This window comes from Lepidochelys kempii, chromosome 1 (genome assembly GCF_965140285.1).
Source record: "Lepidochelys kempii isolate rLepKem1 chromosome 1, rLepKem1.hap1, whole genome shotgun sequence".
Lineage (NCBI taxonomy): Eukaryota > Metazoa > Chordata > Testudines > Cheloniidae > Lepidochelys > Lepidochelys kempii.
In genome coordinates, this window is record NC_136380.1 from 62,704,126 (window position 1) to 62,721,394 (window position 17,269).

General features: G+C 44.1%; 1 protein-coding gene across 4 annotated transcripts in view; it reads right to left on the reverse strand.

Annotated features, from left to right (window-relative positions):
* Nucleotides 1-16,960, reverse strand: part of DNAJC15 (DnaJ heat shock protein family (Hsp40) member C15) — a 54,717-nt gene extending 37,757 nt beyond the window's left edge. For 2 of the 4 annotated variants that reach the window (XM_073345420.2, XM_073345430.2), the window contains exons 1-3: nucleotides 16,719-16,914; nucleotides 6,301-6,352; nucleotides 1,744-1,817 (exon numbers count right to left, since the gene is read on the reverse strand). In XM_073345420.2, the coding sequence (XP_073201521.1) occupies nucleotides 1,744-1,817; nucleotides 6,301-6,352; nucleotides 16,719-16,820 (228 nt within the window). In that variant the 5' untranslated portion in view covers nucleotides 16,821-16,914. Of the gene's footprint in view, nucleotides 1-1,743; nucleotides 1,818-6,300; nucleotides 6,353-16,476; nucleotides 16,613-16,718 lie in introns of those variants that run through there. The other 2 variants (XM_073345439.2, XM_073345450.2) reach the window with 2 other exon arrangements.
* Between the last annotated feature and the right edge of the window lie 309 nt (nucleotides 16,961-17,269).

A 17,269-nucleotide genomic window follows, 5' to 3' on the forward strand; every position in this document is an offset into this window, starting at 1 on the left:
CTTGTTGAAGGGTTTGAACTCCAGGGATCGAGGCATGTCCTGAGGTCCCCAGGGGGAAAGGCTGGGATGGAGGGGGAATCCCCCCACACTTCCAATGGAAACTACTACTAACTAATCAAACTAGAACAACTATAAACTACTGAGATAAATTATACTAGAAAGCTAGGGGAAGCGAGGAGAACTTGCAAGCAAGCCACTTGCACTTCCGACAACTGTCACAGGCAGTAAGATGGACCTGAAGAGGGGGCAGGTCAGCAGGGTCATATATTGAGCGCCATGAAGGCATCACTCCAGGAGGCTCCACAGCCGACCCAATGGGAGCTGCCGGAAAAGTTTCCAGCAACTGTGCACGCAGTGCACGCACGCCTGATTGGAATCAACGTGAACAAGCACTCGAAGAAGAAGAGGACATTATTCTAGGCAGAAGAGTAGTCTAAGCTCGGGGAGAGGGGGACTTTGACTTGAGTGCATCTTTTAGACCTACAGAGCAAGAAAGAGTCCACCCGTCAGCTTGACTCAGACAGTGTATGGATTCTGATGTCAGCCCTATCCTTTGTATGTGTGTAAGTGAATGTGAACTTATACACTTGCAGCGCATCCTAAATTCCAGTCCCTGAACAGTAAGAATTTATTTTATAATGGTACCCACAAAAGTTAGATTCCACAATTTTGTTTCTTTCTCCTAAGCTCCATGACTTACCCACCTTTGCTCCCCATCCACATTGGTACAGAAGTGCCATTATAGCACTGTGTGAGAAAAATCTATGACCTGCTGTTTGCTTTTGTGTTTATTTAAATTCTACAGCTCTGCATGGGAGGGTGAAGAGACCTTGCTGCCCTTGATCTCATCACAAAGGGGAAGTGGTGCTGACTAAGATTTGCTTTTACTTGAATATCCAATATGCTTTGCGCTGAATATTAAACGTCAACATGCCCCCTGCAGAGAGAGCATTCCAGACTGCGAAGAATACGGAAGTGTCCATATCCTGAGGCCTCTGAAGGGATCCATTGAAACAAACAAATATCCCCCTTAGTGGGACTTTGCTTCCACAGAGAGGAATGGGAGAAACCTTTGTTAGCTCAGATTCCAGGAGAGGACACAGTCACCGAAGCCAAGATTAGATATTAAGGAGAGTGCACAGCAAAGATTCCACTGACGCACATAACAGAATGAAGGAAAAGATACCACAAACAGGTAATCTGGGTAAAAATTCAGGCACCTCTTAGCTGGAACACACTGGATAAAAGCACAACTGATGTGTCGGAGAGAAGACAGGCTTCAATTCTTTTTCATGTTACCACGACAAACCTCCTCAGCAATTTGTTTACATTTTTATAAGCCATGTCTGAAAGAAAAGTGACTAGAGATTTTTATTTTCCACCATTTAAAGTGATATCTTAGGTCACAGGTAGTCATTTGGATCCTTCTAGAAGTTTGCCATAGCTAAAGGGGCCATGATTACATTCCTTATACACTCTCTGGCAAACAATTTTGAGACTAGGAAAGTCATATTAGGGAACTAAACTCATACCTTGGATCTCACCAACATCTTTTGAGAAAAATTCATCTGAAAGCATTTAAAACTACACCGAACAAAGCACTGGAGCATGTAGCATTGAGAATAATCTTGCAATGGAAAACCTAACTAGATATCCTAAAATGTTTCTCTTCAATTTTAAATCATGTTTGTGATTTTAAATATAATTTTAAATTGTTTATGGTAAAATAATCTCTAAACTTACAGAGGTTGAAATCTTCTTCGCTGTTTCTGTGAATACTTGTTCCAGTGGTTTCCAGACCTGGAAAGCATAGCGACCTGAAAAACAATTTAATAATAATAATAATAATAATAATGATAAAAAATCAAACTTCACTTAAAAAAGAAACCTTTACAGAGGTTTACCTGTGCAAACACTTATTTTGCAAGTATAATACCAGTGTAGGATTTTTGGTCTAAAAATCAAAGCCATCTCCATTTTTAATCTCTTCATGTAATTTGTTTGCTGGCAAGCACTGTTGCACTTTACTGCTTTTCAAGATGTTCCCTGAGCTGTCAGTTTTGTAGTCAGGCCCAGAACAGTTCTCTGATGAGTTTGCAATCGGTTGCATTTTTCAATCTTTATATTAAGAAGAGGGGAAAGGTCTGGTAATAAGTTTGGAAAAGAAAGTAATAAATTGCAAGATTCACAATGTTTGTTCCCAAGGCCAATATATTCCAATATGTTTGGATAGGATAAACTGAGATATGTGCCTTGTAAATTGTAGGAAATATTGCAATTAGCAATTATAGCTGGCATTTGTAATGTAATTCACCAAAATAAGTACAGCTCAAAGTTGTTTCCAAATTTATTTCCTTAGTGTTCATACAACTTTGCACCAATATCACACAGAGTGAGTAATTCTTTGCATTCTTATTTATTTAGTGAAAAACTGAGTCTTTTTGGATCCAGCACCATTAAAGACCCAACTTAGCCATGACCCTCTCTAAATACAAAACAGACTGGATGGAGCTCTATTTAGCAGTCAGTAAATTCTATACCATTTTGGGAAAGAATTGAGTAGGTCTACCAAGTTCAGTATCAGAATTTGCATCAGAGCCATCGTAGGAATGATCATTTTTTTGTTTGGTTGGGTTGTTTTTTGCTTACTATATACTAGAAAATTTAGTCACCATTATGCCATTTTAATTATTTTTTAAAATAAGATAATGCTTTAGCCAGATAGCATTTTGTTTTCATTCTTAATGATCAAGATGTCTACATAGGTCATTTCAATCATGACAGCGTGTGCTTAGGTTTATGAAGAAATCAAGTTAATATGGTGTGATTTCATTACCTGAAGTGAACAGAAATCAATTTGTAGATTTCAAGGCCAGAAGGAACCCCTGATCCTCCCATGCAACATGGGCCATAGAATTTCAACCTGTAATTCCTGAATTAAACCCAATAATTTAAGGTTGAACGAGAATCTATCTTTCAAATTAACATTGCATCTTGATTTAAAGATTTAGAGAGATGGAGAATCTACCACTTCCCCTGGTAAATTGTTCCCTAAATTGCCTGTAAACTGCACCGCTGCCTCTTAAGCCTCGCGCAGGGGCTCAGGGCTGCGACAGGGAGAGATGTGTCTCCCCCAATACGGATCTGCCCCGGTGGGGAGAGGAGCCCTCTCCCCGCCGGCTCCAGTGCGAACCTGCCCTGGACTTGCAGCAGCCGGGGGAGAGCAGCCCCTCCCCAGGCCTAGCCCAGCCCCACCAGAGCTGCAAGACCAGGGAGACACGCCTCTCCCCCGGCCCCAAGCTGCTGCAGTGAAAGAGTGCTGGGGGGAGTCCTCTCTCCCCACTGCAGCCCTGGGACAGCCTGCACCCCAAACCCCACAACCCTGGCCCCACCCCAAAGCCCGCACACCCCAACCCCCTTCCCCAGCCCCACCCCCAGAGCCTTCAACCCTAGCCGAAGCCCTCACCCCCTGCACCCAATCCTCTACCCCAGTCCTGAGCCCCCTCCCACACCCCAAACTCCTCATCCCCCGCTCCACCCCAGAGCTCACACTCCCAGCCAGAGCCCTCACTCCCCCCTGCACCCCAACCTTCTGCTCCAGCCCTGAGCCCCCTCCCGCACTCCAAACCCCTCGGCCCCATCCCCACTACATTAATTTTGTTATGTGCACCAATATGGAGGTGATGTGTCACACATCACCTCCATATTGGTGCACATAACAAAATTCATTCCGCACATGGACATAAAAAATTAGAACTGGTTGTTCCTATGGTTAATTACCTTCACTGCTAAAACTTGCTAGACAAATTCAAACTGGGAAAAAGGCGCATCAACTCTCTGCCACTGCATCTTTTTATGCCCTTGTAAACTAGATTAAAGAGTAGTCTATTATCCCATATCTTCCAGGAGAGCTGGCTGTATTTCAAGGAATCCCTATTGAAGTTACAGGGACAAACCATCCCAATGTGTCAAAAGAATAGTAAACATGGCAGGCGACCAGCTTGGCTTAATGGTGAAATCCTTGCAGATCTTAAACATAAAAAAGAAGCTTACAAGAAGTGGAAGATTGGACAAATGACCAGGGAAGAGTATAAAAATATTGCTCGGGCATGTAGGAATGAAATCAGGAGGGCCAAATCACACCTGGAGCTGCAGCTAGCAAGAGATATTAAGAGTAACAAGAAGGGTTTCATCAGGTATGTTGGCAACAAGAAGAAAGCCAAGGAAAGTGTGGGCCCCTTACTGAATGAGGGAGGCAACCTAGTGACAGAGGATGTGGAAAAAGCTAACGTACTCAATGCTTTCTTTGCCTCTGTCTTCACGAACAAGGTCAGCTCCCAGACTGCTGTGCTGGGCAACCCAGCATGGGGAGTAGGTGGCCAGCCCCCTGTGGAAAAAGAGGTGGTTAGGGACTATTTAGAAAAGCTGGACGTGCACAAGTCCATGGGGCCAGATGCGTTGCATCCGAGAGTGCTAAAGGAATTGGCGGCTGTGATTGCAGAGCCATTGGCCATTATCTTTGAAAACTCGTGGCAAACGGGGGAAGTCCCGGATGACTGGAAAAAGGCTAATGTAGTGCCAATCTTTAAAAAAGGGAAGAAGGAGGATCCTGGGAACTACAGGCCAGTCAGCCTCACCTCAGTCCCTGGAAAAATCATGGAGCAGGTCCTCAGGGAATCTATCCTGAAGCACTTACACGAGAGGAAAGTGATCAGGAACAGTCAGCATGGATTCACCAAGGGAAGGTCATGCCTGACTAATCTAATTGCCTTCTATGATGAGATTACTGGTTCTGTGGATGAAAGGAAAGCAGTGGATGTATTGTTTCTTGACTTTAGCAAAGCTTTTGACACGGTCTCCCACAGTATTCTTGTCAGCAAGTTAAAGAAGTATGGGCTGGATGAATGCACTATAAGGTGGGTAGAAAGTTGGCTAGATTGTCAGGCTCAATGGGTAGTGATCAATGGCTCCATGTCTAGTTGGCAGCTGGTATCAAGTGGAGTGCCTGAGGGGTCGGTCCTGGGGCCGGTTTTGTTCAATATCTTCATAAATGATCTGGAGGATGGTGTGGATTGCACTCTCAGCAAATTTGCGGATGATACTAAACTAGGAGGAGTGGTAGATACGGTGGCAGGTAGGGATAGGATACAGAGGGACCTAGACAAATTGGACAATTGGGCCAAAAGAAATCTGATGAGGTTCAACAAGGATAAGTGCAGGGTCCTGCACTTAGGACGGAAGAATCCAATGCACCGCTACAGACTAGGGACCGAATGGCTAGGCAGCAGTTCTGCGGAAAAGGACCTAGGGGTTACAGTGGACGAGAAGCTGGATATGAGTCAACAGTGTGCCCTTGTTGCCAAGAAGGCCAATGGCATTTTGGGATGTATAAGTAGGGGCATAGCCAGCAGATCGAGGGACGTGATCATTCCCCTCTATTCGACATTGGTGAGGCCCCATCTCGAGTACTGTGTCCAGTTTTGGGCCCCACACTACAAGAAGGATGTGGATAAATTGGAGAGAGTCCAGCGAAGGGCAACAAAAATGATTAGGGGTCTGGAACACATGACTTATGAGGAGAGGCTGAGGGAACTGGGATTGTTTAGTCTGCTGAAGAGAAGAATGAGGGGGGATTCGATAGCTGCTTTCAACTACCTGAGAGGTGGTTCCAAAGAGGATGGTTCTAGACTGTTCTCAGTAGTGGCAGATGACAGAACAAGGAGTAATGGTCTCAAGTTGCAGTGGGGGAGGTTTAGATTGGATATTAGGAAAAACTTTTTCACTAGGAGGGTGGTGAAACACTGGAATGCGTTACCTAGGGAGGTGGTAGAATCTCCTTCCTTAGAAGTTTTTAAGGTCAGGCTTGACAAAACCCTGGCTGGGATGATTTAATTGGGGATTGGTCCTGCTTTGAGCAGGGGGTTGGACTAGATGACCTCCTGAGGTCCCTTCCAACCCTGATATTCTATGATTCTATGATTCCTTCTGTGTAGGTACTTTTAGACTGTGATGAAGTCACCTCTTATTATCTGTGATAGCTAAACACATTCAACTTCATTAGGTCAGGTTTTCCAGACATCAAGCCATTCTCGTAGCTCTTTTTTGGAACCTTTCCAAATTTTCAACATTCCTTTTCAAGGGTGGACACTAAGACTGGACACAATATTCCAGTAATGGTCTCACCAGTGACAAATGGAACCTCCCTACTCCAACTTCTTATGCTCCTGCTTATATATTACATTAGCCTTTTTGGGCACAGCATCACACTGGGACCGCATGTTCAGATGGCTGGTCAGTTACCTGCAAATGCAACAGCTGCAACACCCAGGCCAACTGCCATCATAGTTCTGGCCTATAACAGAAAAACTGAGTCAGTATAAAATTTAAGCTCTGATTTTAAGTAAATTGACATTCTATTGCAACAGTGAGCATTTCTGAAGTCTGAATGTGGATACCATATGGTCCACCTCTGTAAACCCTTTAGCGAATCTTCCCCTAATAAGGTTTAATATTTTATTTCCTTCTTATAAAAGGAAATTACAACCTTTTCTCTGTGTATTTTAACTTTGGAATGTACCAATACTTTCAGTGTGTAAAAAAGGAATAAATTCTTGGATACGTTTTAATGCATGAAATTAGAAACTCAGAAAACACTGGAAAATTAAATAGCTTTCCTTGTTCCGTGGCATTACTTAACCTCTGACAAAACCTCATGTTTAGTTTGAAACGGACTCTTGCTAGTGTTTCACAATTATGTGATTTGCTAAAACGTTTTCACAGGAGATCATATAAAATGACATGCAAAACCATTCTGCTAGGGTTACTTGAAATAATTCACACAGTAAAACTCAAGTTTAGTTTAAAAGGACACAGATAACAGAAAACTCCATAATATTAACTAGAAAATCCAGGTGGTTGGATTGGGATTATGAATGGAAAAAAGTTTTCATTAGGGCTTTGCACAGCAATCTCATCATGACAGAATTTCTGGGATTAGAAAAGGGAGTATTAACTCAGGCACAGTCCCTAGACTTACACAGTAATAATTGGGAGAACTCCCAGCCTTTGGTACTCCTTCCCCAATGCAATCAGCATGAGCTACAGCTGAGGTCACAGGGGTAAAATAGGATCTGCAGGGATAAGTCTACACTGCAGCTGGGAGCCTCCCAGCCTGAACAAACACGTTATCTGTGCTTCGGCTAGCAGATTCAAAATAGCAACATGAATGTTGTAGCATGGGAGATGGCATGACCTAGCTTCTCAAGTACAAGGCTGGTCCAACCACCCTTGTCTGTACTTTGGTGGCTAGCCCATGCCGCCACATCCACACTGCTCATTTTAGCATGCTAGCTTGAACAGAGCTACTCTGTGTCAGTCTATCCAGCCTGGGAGATCTACAATGCAGCTGGGAGTATAATACTGCCTTAGGGCCTTCTAAGTCCTCTGTCCCTCAAACTCAGACAGGCCTCATCAAGAGAAAAAGTTCTAGAACCTCTTGCTTTCTGACTACCTCCACATTGGGCACAGCAGCTGAGAGGAAGCTGGTGGGGGTGTATTTCTGAAACTCTGATGTTCTTCCCCAAAGCAGCCACCTTTGTTTTCCTTCTTCAAAGGAAGCCCTTGACTTGTCCTTCTGGCTCCTATTCCTCCAAGCAAGCATCAGCCTGCAGTCTTTGTTTTGTTTCATACCTTGAGATTCCATTCCTTGTAACTCCCCAAGCAAGTCATTAGAGATCTGAAACTTTTGGAGCCAGATGGAATTTTTTTTTCCCTGTTGAAAAGTCAGAATTGGTGGGACGGGGGAAAAAGGAAAATCACAGAAACTGCTATACCAAATCAGAAAAGGAGTACTTGTGGCACCTTAGAGACTAACCAATTTATTAGAGCATAAGCTTTTGTGAGCTATGAAGTGAGCTGTAGCTCACGAAAGCTTATGCTCTAATAAATTGGTTAGTCTCTAAGGTGCCACAAGTACTCCTTTTCTTTTTGCGAATACAGACTAACACGGCTGTTACTCTGAAACCTATACCAAATCAGTGGTCCATCTATTACAGTATCCTGTCTTTGACAATGGCCAGTAATGGATGCATCAGAGAAAGGTATATTAAACTTCATAGTAGACAAATATTCAATAACTGCCAACAAGGGAGGCTTCTTCCTAACGTCTGTCAATTAGTCATTGGATTCTGCTTGAAGCATGGGGTTTATATCCGTCCTAAAAGAGGTTTTCTTCCTGTTTTATTTAGTTTTTCTGTAACTGTCAACAGTATCATTATCAATATAAATATCTAATCCTACTTTGAATGTAACTAGGTTCTTGGTCTCAATGTTAGCATAAAGTTTCACATGTTAATTATGTAAAAAAAAAAGTTTATATCAGCTTTACAGTTGTTGCCATTTAGTGTCATGAAACTTCCCATTGCTCCTGCACTATGGAGAAGGGTAAACAGGAGCACCCAATTTACCTTCATCATACCATTTATTATTTTTACATTCCTCTTATTTATCTCCTCTCTAAATTTAATAGCCACAATCTTTTCAACCTTGCGTCACAGGGAAGTCTTGTCAGGCCTTTAATCATTTGACGCCTGTTTTTGAACCTCTTCTATTTCTGCTATCTCTTTTGAGATAGGCGACCAGAACTTGACACAGTATTTCAGGGGATGGCATCATATTGATACATAATTGCATTATGCTATTTTCATTATACTTTTTGTTTGGTTTGTTTTGGTGTGTACTAAGTAAAGACTTTCACTGACGTGTCCAAGTAACAGCTACATCTTTTTTCTAAGTTAAGAGCCCAACAATGTGTTAAGAGTAGTTCTCTCTATTCCATCCAATGTTTATTATCCTGTATTTGTCAAAATGAAATTTCACCTGCCATTGCGCTGGACACTGGCCTAACTTTGTTAAGTCCTTCTGAAATTTCTCAGTTTTATTTATTCTTGAATAAGCAAAATATTTTTTCATCTGTAAAACTGCCACTTTACAGTTCACTTTTCCAGATAACCGATAAAACACCACCAGTCCTTATGTGGAATGTTACAATTGATGCAATTTTTCAGAAAGTTGTGAATGGAGGTTCAGAAGTATCCATGTTAACTGAATCTTGAAAAAAAATCTGATAAATAGCTCATGGTGTAATTTTTTTGTTTGCTGGATAAAAATGGGTACAGATTTCTTAAATAATTTAGTAAATAAAAATTAGAGTGTCATTCAGTTGAATTTGTTTAGGCACACTATGGAAGTATATTATTGAAATCTTCCATACACTAATCAAGGATTCAACTGTTATTTCAGTATTTTTAGTGCTAAACTGAAGCTTCTATTGTAGAGAAATCCACTAAAAATCTAAATTGATACTCTCTATTCTTCCACATGACCCAAGATTAATTTAAATCAATACATAAAAATGCTGCGTCACTAAATGACAGATCATGAGGTCCAGTAGAATGAACAGCAACTCCAAGTACCACTAATGACTCAATGAGAGCCCTGGAGTAAATCGTTTAGCCCTCTGTTTGTGTCCCCATCTGTACCCACTTATCTCAGCTGGATATTTTAAAGAATAATCAGTTTGTACACTGCTTTGAAACCGTAACGTGCTCAGTATTACTGATGTCAAAAGCACAAAACTTGAATTAAACTCAGATTTTTTGTTGATGTTAAAAGGCAATTTACTAGCATTCTCGAGGGTACAAAGAGATTTGTGTTATATGAGACTAGTACCACCAAACTACTTCTTCCTCTCATTGTCTGAAAATAAGTTATACATGCAGCATAGCAGAAACTGAATAAAGGGCCATTAACTTTCAACAGTGTGCTTACTTAAGGTTTACATTTTGGAGAGTGTACTGTTGAGGAATTTGTAAAATACAGGCTTTAGATGTAGCTACATTTAAAGTATTCCCTTAACAGCCAAGAAACAAATTAATGTCAAGGATGTATGAAGCTGTAATGGAACAGAAGACAAAAGCAGCTGACCCACAAACACTTTTCTTTTTAGTGCATCAGCTCTCCTGGGTTAATCATTGGTATATCCTATTGTGCTGATCTCAGTATTTTTATTCTTACTATTTAGTTCAATTTACAATAACAAAGCTTTTTGGATTCAGACAACAGCAAGGAAAGTGTTGCTGAATCAGCAAAGGCTAGATTTTTTTTTTTTTTTTTTTTAAGAAATGCAGAGCAGAAGAGAGATTAGAAAGGCTGCTTCAGACATGACAGACCACACTGTTAGATAAATAAAGGATGAAAAAAATGTTTACCCTCAAATAAATGTTATTTCTATTATATAAATTGAAATAACTTCATATACTGTAAGTGTACAGAGGCCAACTCATGACCCTTTAAAGATGTATTATTCAACAGCTTTTATTCTATAACATAACAACAAAAAGATGCAATGATTTAATTCCTCTCTCCACAGATTCTCAATCTACTGTGTTGCATTAACAAATCACAGAAACAAAAGGCTGCAAGGGAGGTCAAGAGGTGATCTAGTGAAGTCCATCTCACTGTATGAGGCAGGGCCAACTATACCTAGACCAGATGTGACAGACATAGGCGCTGACTTACCTAGTTGCCAAGGGGTGCTCGACCCCTGCTCTGCCCCAGGCCCAGGCCCAGCCCCCACTCCATTCCTTCAAGCCCCTACCCTGCCCCAGAATACCTCAGACAGGAAAACTGGGTGAGTGGGCAATGATGGGGGGCAGCAGGGAGGGGGCATCCGTTTCCCTCCAACCAGCCCTTACTGCTCAGCAGGCACCCGAAGATGAGGCTGCCAGGGGCACACAGGCTGCGGGGCACGCCCATGGGGCACAGGGGGGCACCGCTGGGGCTCAAGCTACACCCGCCCCTCCCAACCCCGGCTTGGTGTCCATCTGCCTGGCCAGCCACATCCCTCTCCTTCCGGCGACATGCGCTGCTTCTGCTCCATTCTCAGCACTAGCCCCGCCCAGACCCACCCCAACAAGGCACACTCCAGGCGCAGGAGCCGGAGACCAGGGCAGCAGCACTTGGCACTAGCAGGACAGGGTCGCAGCCAGGCCAACAGACACCAAGCCAGGGTCGGGAGTCCCAGCCTGTGGATTCGAGGGACTTTGGCCCAGATTTGGGTGGGCATGGTTGGATGTTAAGTGGGTAGCCTGTGGCCCACCCAGGTCCACCTGTGGCTACAGCCCAGCCCCTCTTTCCGCCCCTCCCCGCACTCCTCCATCTCCCTCCCCCAGTCCCTCATGCAAACCACAGAACAGCTGATCCACGGCAGGCAGGAGGCAGGGGGAGGCGTTAATCGGTGGGCTGCCAGTGAGGGGGAGGCGCTGGGGGGGGCAGGCGCTGACAGAGCTGCCGATGGGTGCTGAGCACCCACTTTTTTTTCCCGTCCAGCCCTGCAGCACCCACGGAGTCGGCACTTACGGTGACAGATGTTTCTCAAACCTGTTCTTCTATACCTCCAATGACAGGAATTCCACATCCTCCCTTGGTAACCTATTCCAGTACTTAACTATCCTTGTAATTAGAATATCTAATATCTAACCTAAATCTCCCTTGATGCATATTAAAACAGATTACTTCTTGTCCTCCCCTCAGTGGACATGGAGAACTATTGAAGAAATATCTAAAAATGTAAAATTTCTGTATTCCATAATTATGTGATGTTCCATTCAATGAAGGAATTAGAGGAAAGAAAAAGTAAAACATTTACTATATAAAAAATCCAGTATAGTAAAACAGATTTCATATGGCCTTATATTAGCATGATGTGGACAGCACTTTCCTGATGGAATTGAAAACATGCCATTGCTTACATGTCTATAGCCTTCATAGCTCACTGCAAGGCCTAGATATATTTTTTAGGCATTTAAGTGGCTAAAGTATATTGTGGAGGACAGGGAAAGAGAAAGCACTTATATAGCTCAACAGAACTGATGAGATTTGGCTATTGATATTAACTTAGTACCCCATTCATCAAGGTACTTAAGCATGTGCTTAACTTTTAATATATAAGTAGTCCCTTTGAAGTCAAAGTTGATTTAGGCGTGTCCCTTAATTTGATTTTGAATTAACTGTAAAAGAAAAACTTGAAATCTAATCAGTTTCAAAAAGTGAATGAGAAGTAGTTTCAGGTACCCATGCTGATTTCTGTAATTCTACAATCACATTTTCCTATTTTTAGAAAGATATTTCTCACACATTTGTGTGGGTCTTTCATGCTGAAACAGGGAAAGCTGACCAATGTATTCTGTTTATACCTCCTTTAGAAAGCAATATCAGTCAAACTCTTTGAACAATGAATAGTTAGCTCAATCCACAAGAAGTTAACACTTGACCTCATCCTGTCTCCAAAATCCCATTCCTGGGCAAAATAATTGAGAAAGTAGTAACCATCAAGCTCCTACATAAAAGTGACAGCCAGAATCCTGGATTCAAACTAGGGCATAGGAACAATCCTAGTGGCCCTAAAAGATGGGCATAGTATGTACACAAGCACATTGCCCGTGTTCATATTGCTGGGGTTTTCTGCTAAACAGCAGACCACAAGGTAGTGCTAACCTGCCTACCTGACATAACAGGAGTAGATGGTACAGCACTAGTCACTCCAATCATTCCTCTCCAACAGACCTCAGAATAGTGATGTGTAATTACTCCTTCTTTCCATAGGCCCTCACCTGCTGAATCCCACAGAGATTCAGATCACCCCATCTGCTTTTCAATACATACGAAATTACTGGGAGAAACAGTGACATACTATGGGTTCAGCTGCCAATAATATGCTGATGACTACCAAATTAATGGCTGTGAAAAATTCCTCATGAACCATGAATTTGATTTTCTCCAGGAAGTCTGGTGCCCAGTCGGGGGCTCCTACCCTGTGCAGGGTTCCCGCTAGTAGTCCCAGCTGGGGATGAGGAGAGACAAGACTTTCTCTTCCCCTGGAGGGGCTGCTCCCAGGGCGGGTCAGACCCACTACCGGGAACCTCCCCTGGCTGCAGGAATCTCCGCATCTCCAGCTGTCATCTCTCCCCTTCTTCCCCACACGGGGAGGCTGTGTCTCCAGCTGTCACCCCACAAGACACACTGGAATGGGAGACTGCCGGGAAAACCGGACATATGGTAACCCACCCTCCTACCCTGTGACCCACACTTCTGCACTGCTGCTGCTGGCGGCACTGGCTTTAGAGTTGGATGCCCAGCCAGCAGCCTTCCTCTCTGGCTGCCCAGCTCTGAAGGCAGAAAGGCAGAAGTAAGGTTGGCAATCCATTACCCCCCTACAATAATCTTGTGATTCCCCCCCAACCGGCCTCTTGGGTTTGGACTCCCATGGTTACAACACTGTGAAATTTCAAATGTAAACAGAAAATGACTAATTTTAAAATCCCCGGCCATGAAATTGACCAAAATGGACTGTGAATTTGGTAGGGCCCTACTGATGACACTCTACAAGATTTTTCACCACTGATAATGCAACCATCCTCACTAAAATATCAGAAAGCCTACAGAACATCAGCTCTTGGACAAAGTGTAGTTGACTCAAAGTGATGCCAAGCAAGACTGAAAATGATGAAACTTTTTGAAGAACTAGCTGAGGTACAGTTGCCACCATCCATTGAAGGCATACAACCCCTATTCATTGAATCAGTGCAAAGTCTCCTTCTAAAATTTGACTTCTCACAAAGCTTAGATGATCAGGTATCATCAGTGAATAAAAATGCCTTCTTTCACCTCTTTCAGCACTCTAGGCATTCTAGGAAACTTCCACCCCTCCTTTCCAACAAGGACCTGGCCACATTGATCCATTCATTTTTCATCTCTAGGCTGGATTACTGCCATTCACTGAAACGGAATGCAGTGATGCTAGAATAATTTTTATAGTGTGGATACTGAAGACTGAAACCTTCTATTTCGGTTATTACTACTTCAAGACAGGAGGTACAGCAGCACCCCCTAGCACTCTTAGTTTCAGCATTCAGCATTCAGCCGTGTTAGTCTGTATTCGCAAAAAGAAAAGGAGTACTTGTGGCACCTTAGAGACTAACCAATTTATTTGAGCATAAGCTTTCGTGAGCTACAGCTCATGATGCAGCCGATGAAGTGAGCTGTAGCTCACGAAAGCTTATGCTCAAATAAATTGGTTAGTCTCTAAGGTGCCACAAGTACTCCTTTTCTTTTTAGTTTCAGCACTTATGGCTGAATGTGAAGACAATGGATTGGCTTCAAATAGTACAAAAAATGGCTGCCCGCTTTGTCCAGGTTCTGGATCACCATGAGCCCGTAAGGCCTGCATTCAAATCCCCAAACTCGTGCCTACTCAGTTTCAGGTGCCACTTTAAGGCTCTGATGCTAACCTTCAAAGCAATTAATGCATCATTCCCAGCTACGTTAACTGAATTTCTATGAACCACTGTGAAAGCAGTGCAAGGACAGGCAGATCACAAAACCCAGGATGAAGTACATGAGAGGTGGGAAAAAAGGGAGGAGAACCGTCTATGGCATAGACTCTATGAAATGAACTTCTAAAGGGGATTAGGTGAATCCTGAGTCTGACCCTTTTTACCATAGAAAGAAAAACATATCTCCTCTCTAAAAAAAATAAAATACAATAGAATAAAATAAATGAAACAACCAACACAAGCACAACACACAATACCCCAAGTGGAGTTTGGTCTCCTCTCCAAAAAGAGAAAAAGAACCAGAGACTCCCAAGTCCATGAGGAGTTTTACTATTGATGTTCACTTCACGTGGAAGGCACTCAGCTACTACAATGATGGATGGCAGTGTTGTAAAACCATAAGATAGACTACAAAGAAAACAGTAAAAGGAAAAGGAGTACTTGTGGCACCATATTAAAAGTTAATGTCTCTTAGAGACTAACAAATTTATTTGAGCATAAGCTTTCGTGAGCTACAGCTCACTTCATCAGATGCATTCAGTGAATTGGTTAGTCTCTAAGGTGCCACAAGTACTCCTTTTCTTTTTGCGAATACAGACTAACACGGCTGCTACTCTGAAACCTGTCATTAAAAAAAACAGTGAAACCAACTATACATGAAGTGCTGTCAAAAGCACACAAAATGAATCTACTGAAGAAATGAAGAGAGTAGAGGAGGGAAAAAAGCTCTAAAGTTATAGAAATCTTAACTTGTAACAACGGTGAATGAAAAATTCATACAGAAGCGATTTTTAAAAAACTGATAGTGTCCCTTCATAGTAGAAAAATTCTTTGCACTACAACAACACAAATAATGACATAAGCAAAACATAACACAAGGCAGATTTTAAATGCTGAAAGTTTCCCCATTGCACTAGAAGCATGTTTACTTTCAATAATGCCAACTGTGGCCAATGTTTTAAGAACTGATCCGTGGAGTTGCCTCAATTTTATTTGTCACCGTTCCATAAACTGATCACCAGAACAAACATAAACAGACACCAGATAAAGGTACAAAATCTTTTCACTAGATCATGATATTACCTAAAATTCAGCAGGCATTTTACCTACACAATTTACTCAGTGCCTCATTGGCTCTCCCACCAGTTATACTGTCTGATGAGAATAAAATTTCCTAAGTGTAACTCTCAGAGCCTAGAAAATAATTTAAATTTAGAAGTAACAGAACTAAATCAGATGAGAATTTTACAGATAATGCCTTTTTATGGTATGCAAATAAAATAATCCTGGGCCCTGTCTGTACTAGGGAATAGGAAGGGGGGGAACTCCTATGTACACAGGCACAATGCTGTTGAAACAAGCTTTTTCCCCCTAGAATCCAAAGCCAGAAGGGACCGTTGTGATCATCTAGTCTGATCTAACAGAGGCCCTAGAACTTCCCCTAAACAATTTCTACAGCAGATCTTTTAGACAAACACCCAATCTTGATTTAAAAATTTTCAGTGATGGGAAATCCACCATGACGTTTCATAAACTGGTCCAATGGTTAATAACGCTCACTGTTACAAAGAAATTACCCCTTAATTCTAATCTAACTTTGTTTTGCTTCAGCTTCCTGCTGTTGGATCGTGTTACTTTGTGCTAGACTGAACGGCCTATCTTTAAATATTTGCAGATACTCACAGACCATAATCAAGTCAAGTCACCCCTTTTAAGGGCCAGGTCAGCACTGAGGTCTCAACCAACATGGCGCTTAAAATCTGGGCGGTGGCAGCCTTCTAGGGCAGGGCTCCCGATCTGGCTCCCACCGGTGGCGCTGTCGTGTGTTAGCAGTGGTGGGATAACTGTCCGTGGCGGTGGCACAGAAGAACACGTGCTGGAGTGACGGTCACTAACCCATTTACCCTCTCAGGTGTCGTTTCCTTCCCACCCCCTGGCGCCGGCGTTGCCCCGCCACGCACACGCGTGATTTCCTGCAGTGCCCAGTGCCGGGCACCGGGAACCAGACAGGCTCCTTCCTCGCCAGCAGGCTCCAGAAGCCTTTCCCCCGGAATTTATCCCTAACGGCTGAGGCGCGTCTGACCTCGGGCGGCGAGTCCCACTCGGGGCCCCTTTCCCCGCGGGTAACTGGGGGGGGACAAAGCGGCGGAGCACCGAAGGGCCGGACTGAGGCGAGAGGGGCGCAGCGCGGGCCCCTCACGCGCAGCTCTCCGCCCCCGTCACGCAGAGACGCGGGTGGGGGCGCGGAGGGGTAACCGCCATCCTAGGGGCGGGGCGGGAAGGGGAAGGAGCGCGACAGCCGCAGGCTCCCTGCCCCGCACTCACCAGCCCCCTGTCCGTGTCGGGCTCACCCTGCCTGCCGCCGCCAGGGACCCTCGCGTACTCAACGTAGCGCAGGGTCTCCGAGGGGGCCCCGGCACCTTCCATGACAGGCCGAAAGAGTTGAGGGCGCCGTACGGGGCCGCGCTAGGGACAAGCGAGCGCCGAGGGCGGAGACAACTAAACAAGCGCGATCCGCGCCCTGCCAGCCCCTCCCCGTGAGGGGAGGGGCCAAGTGCGGGCGTCCGCCGCCTGTGCCAGCACCTCCCCGCCGGGGTCCGAGGGCTGGAGCGTCGTGTGCGCGTGAGCCGGCCGGGCGGGGGTGTCCTAGCCGCGCAACGCTGCCGTGCCCGAAAGCGTTCAGCGTAGCCCGCTCCCTTCCGCCTCGCAAGCTAGTAACGCTGGCAGCTTCTCAGCGCTGGCTCCCCTTCCCACACACCACAACGTGCTGGGGGAGGAGGGCACCCGAAGGGGGCATTCATAGGACCCACGCTGACCCCATCAGTGGTGGATGGGGTGGAGACAGAGAAAGGCTGATAGTGTAGACAGGGCCTGTG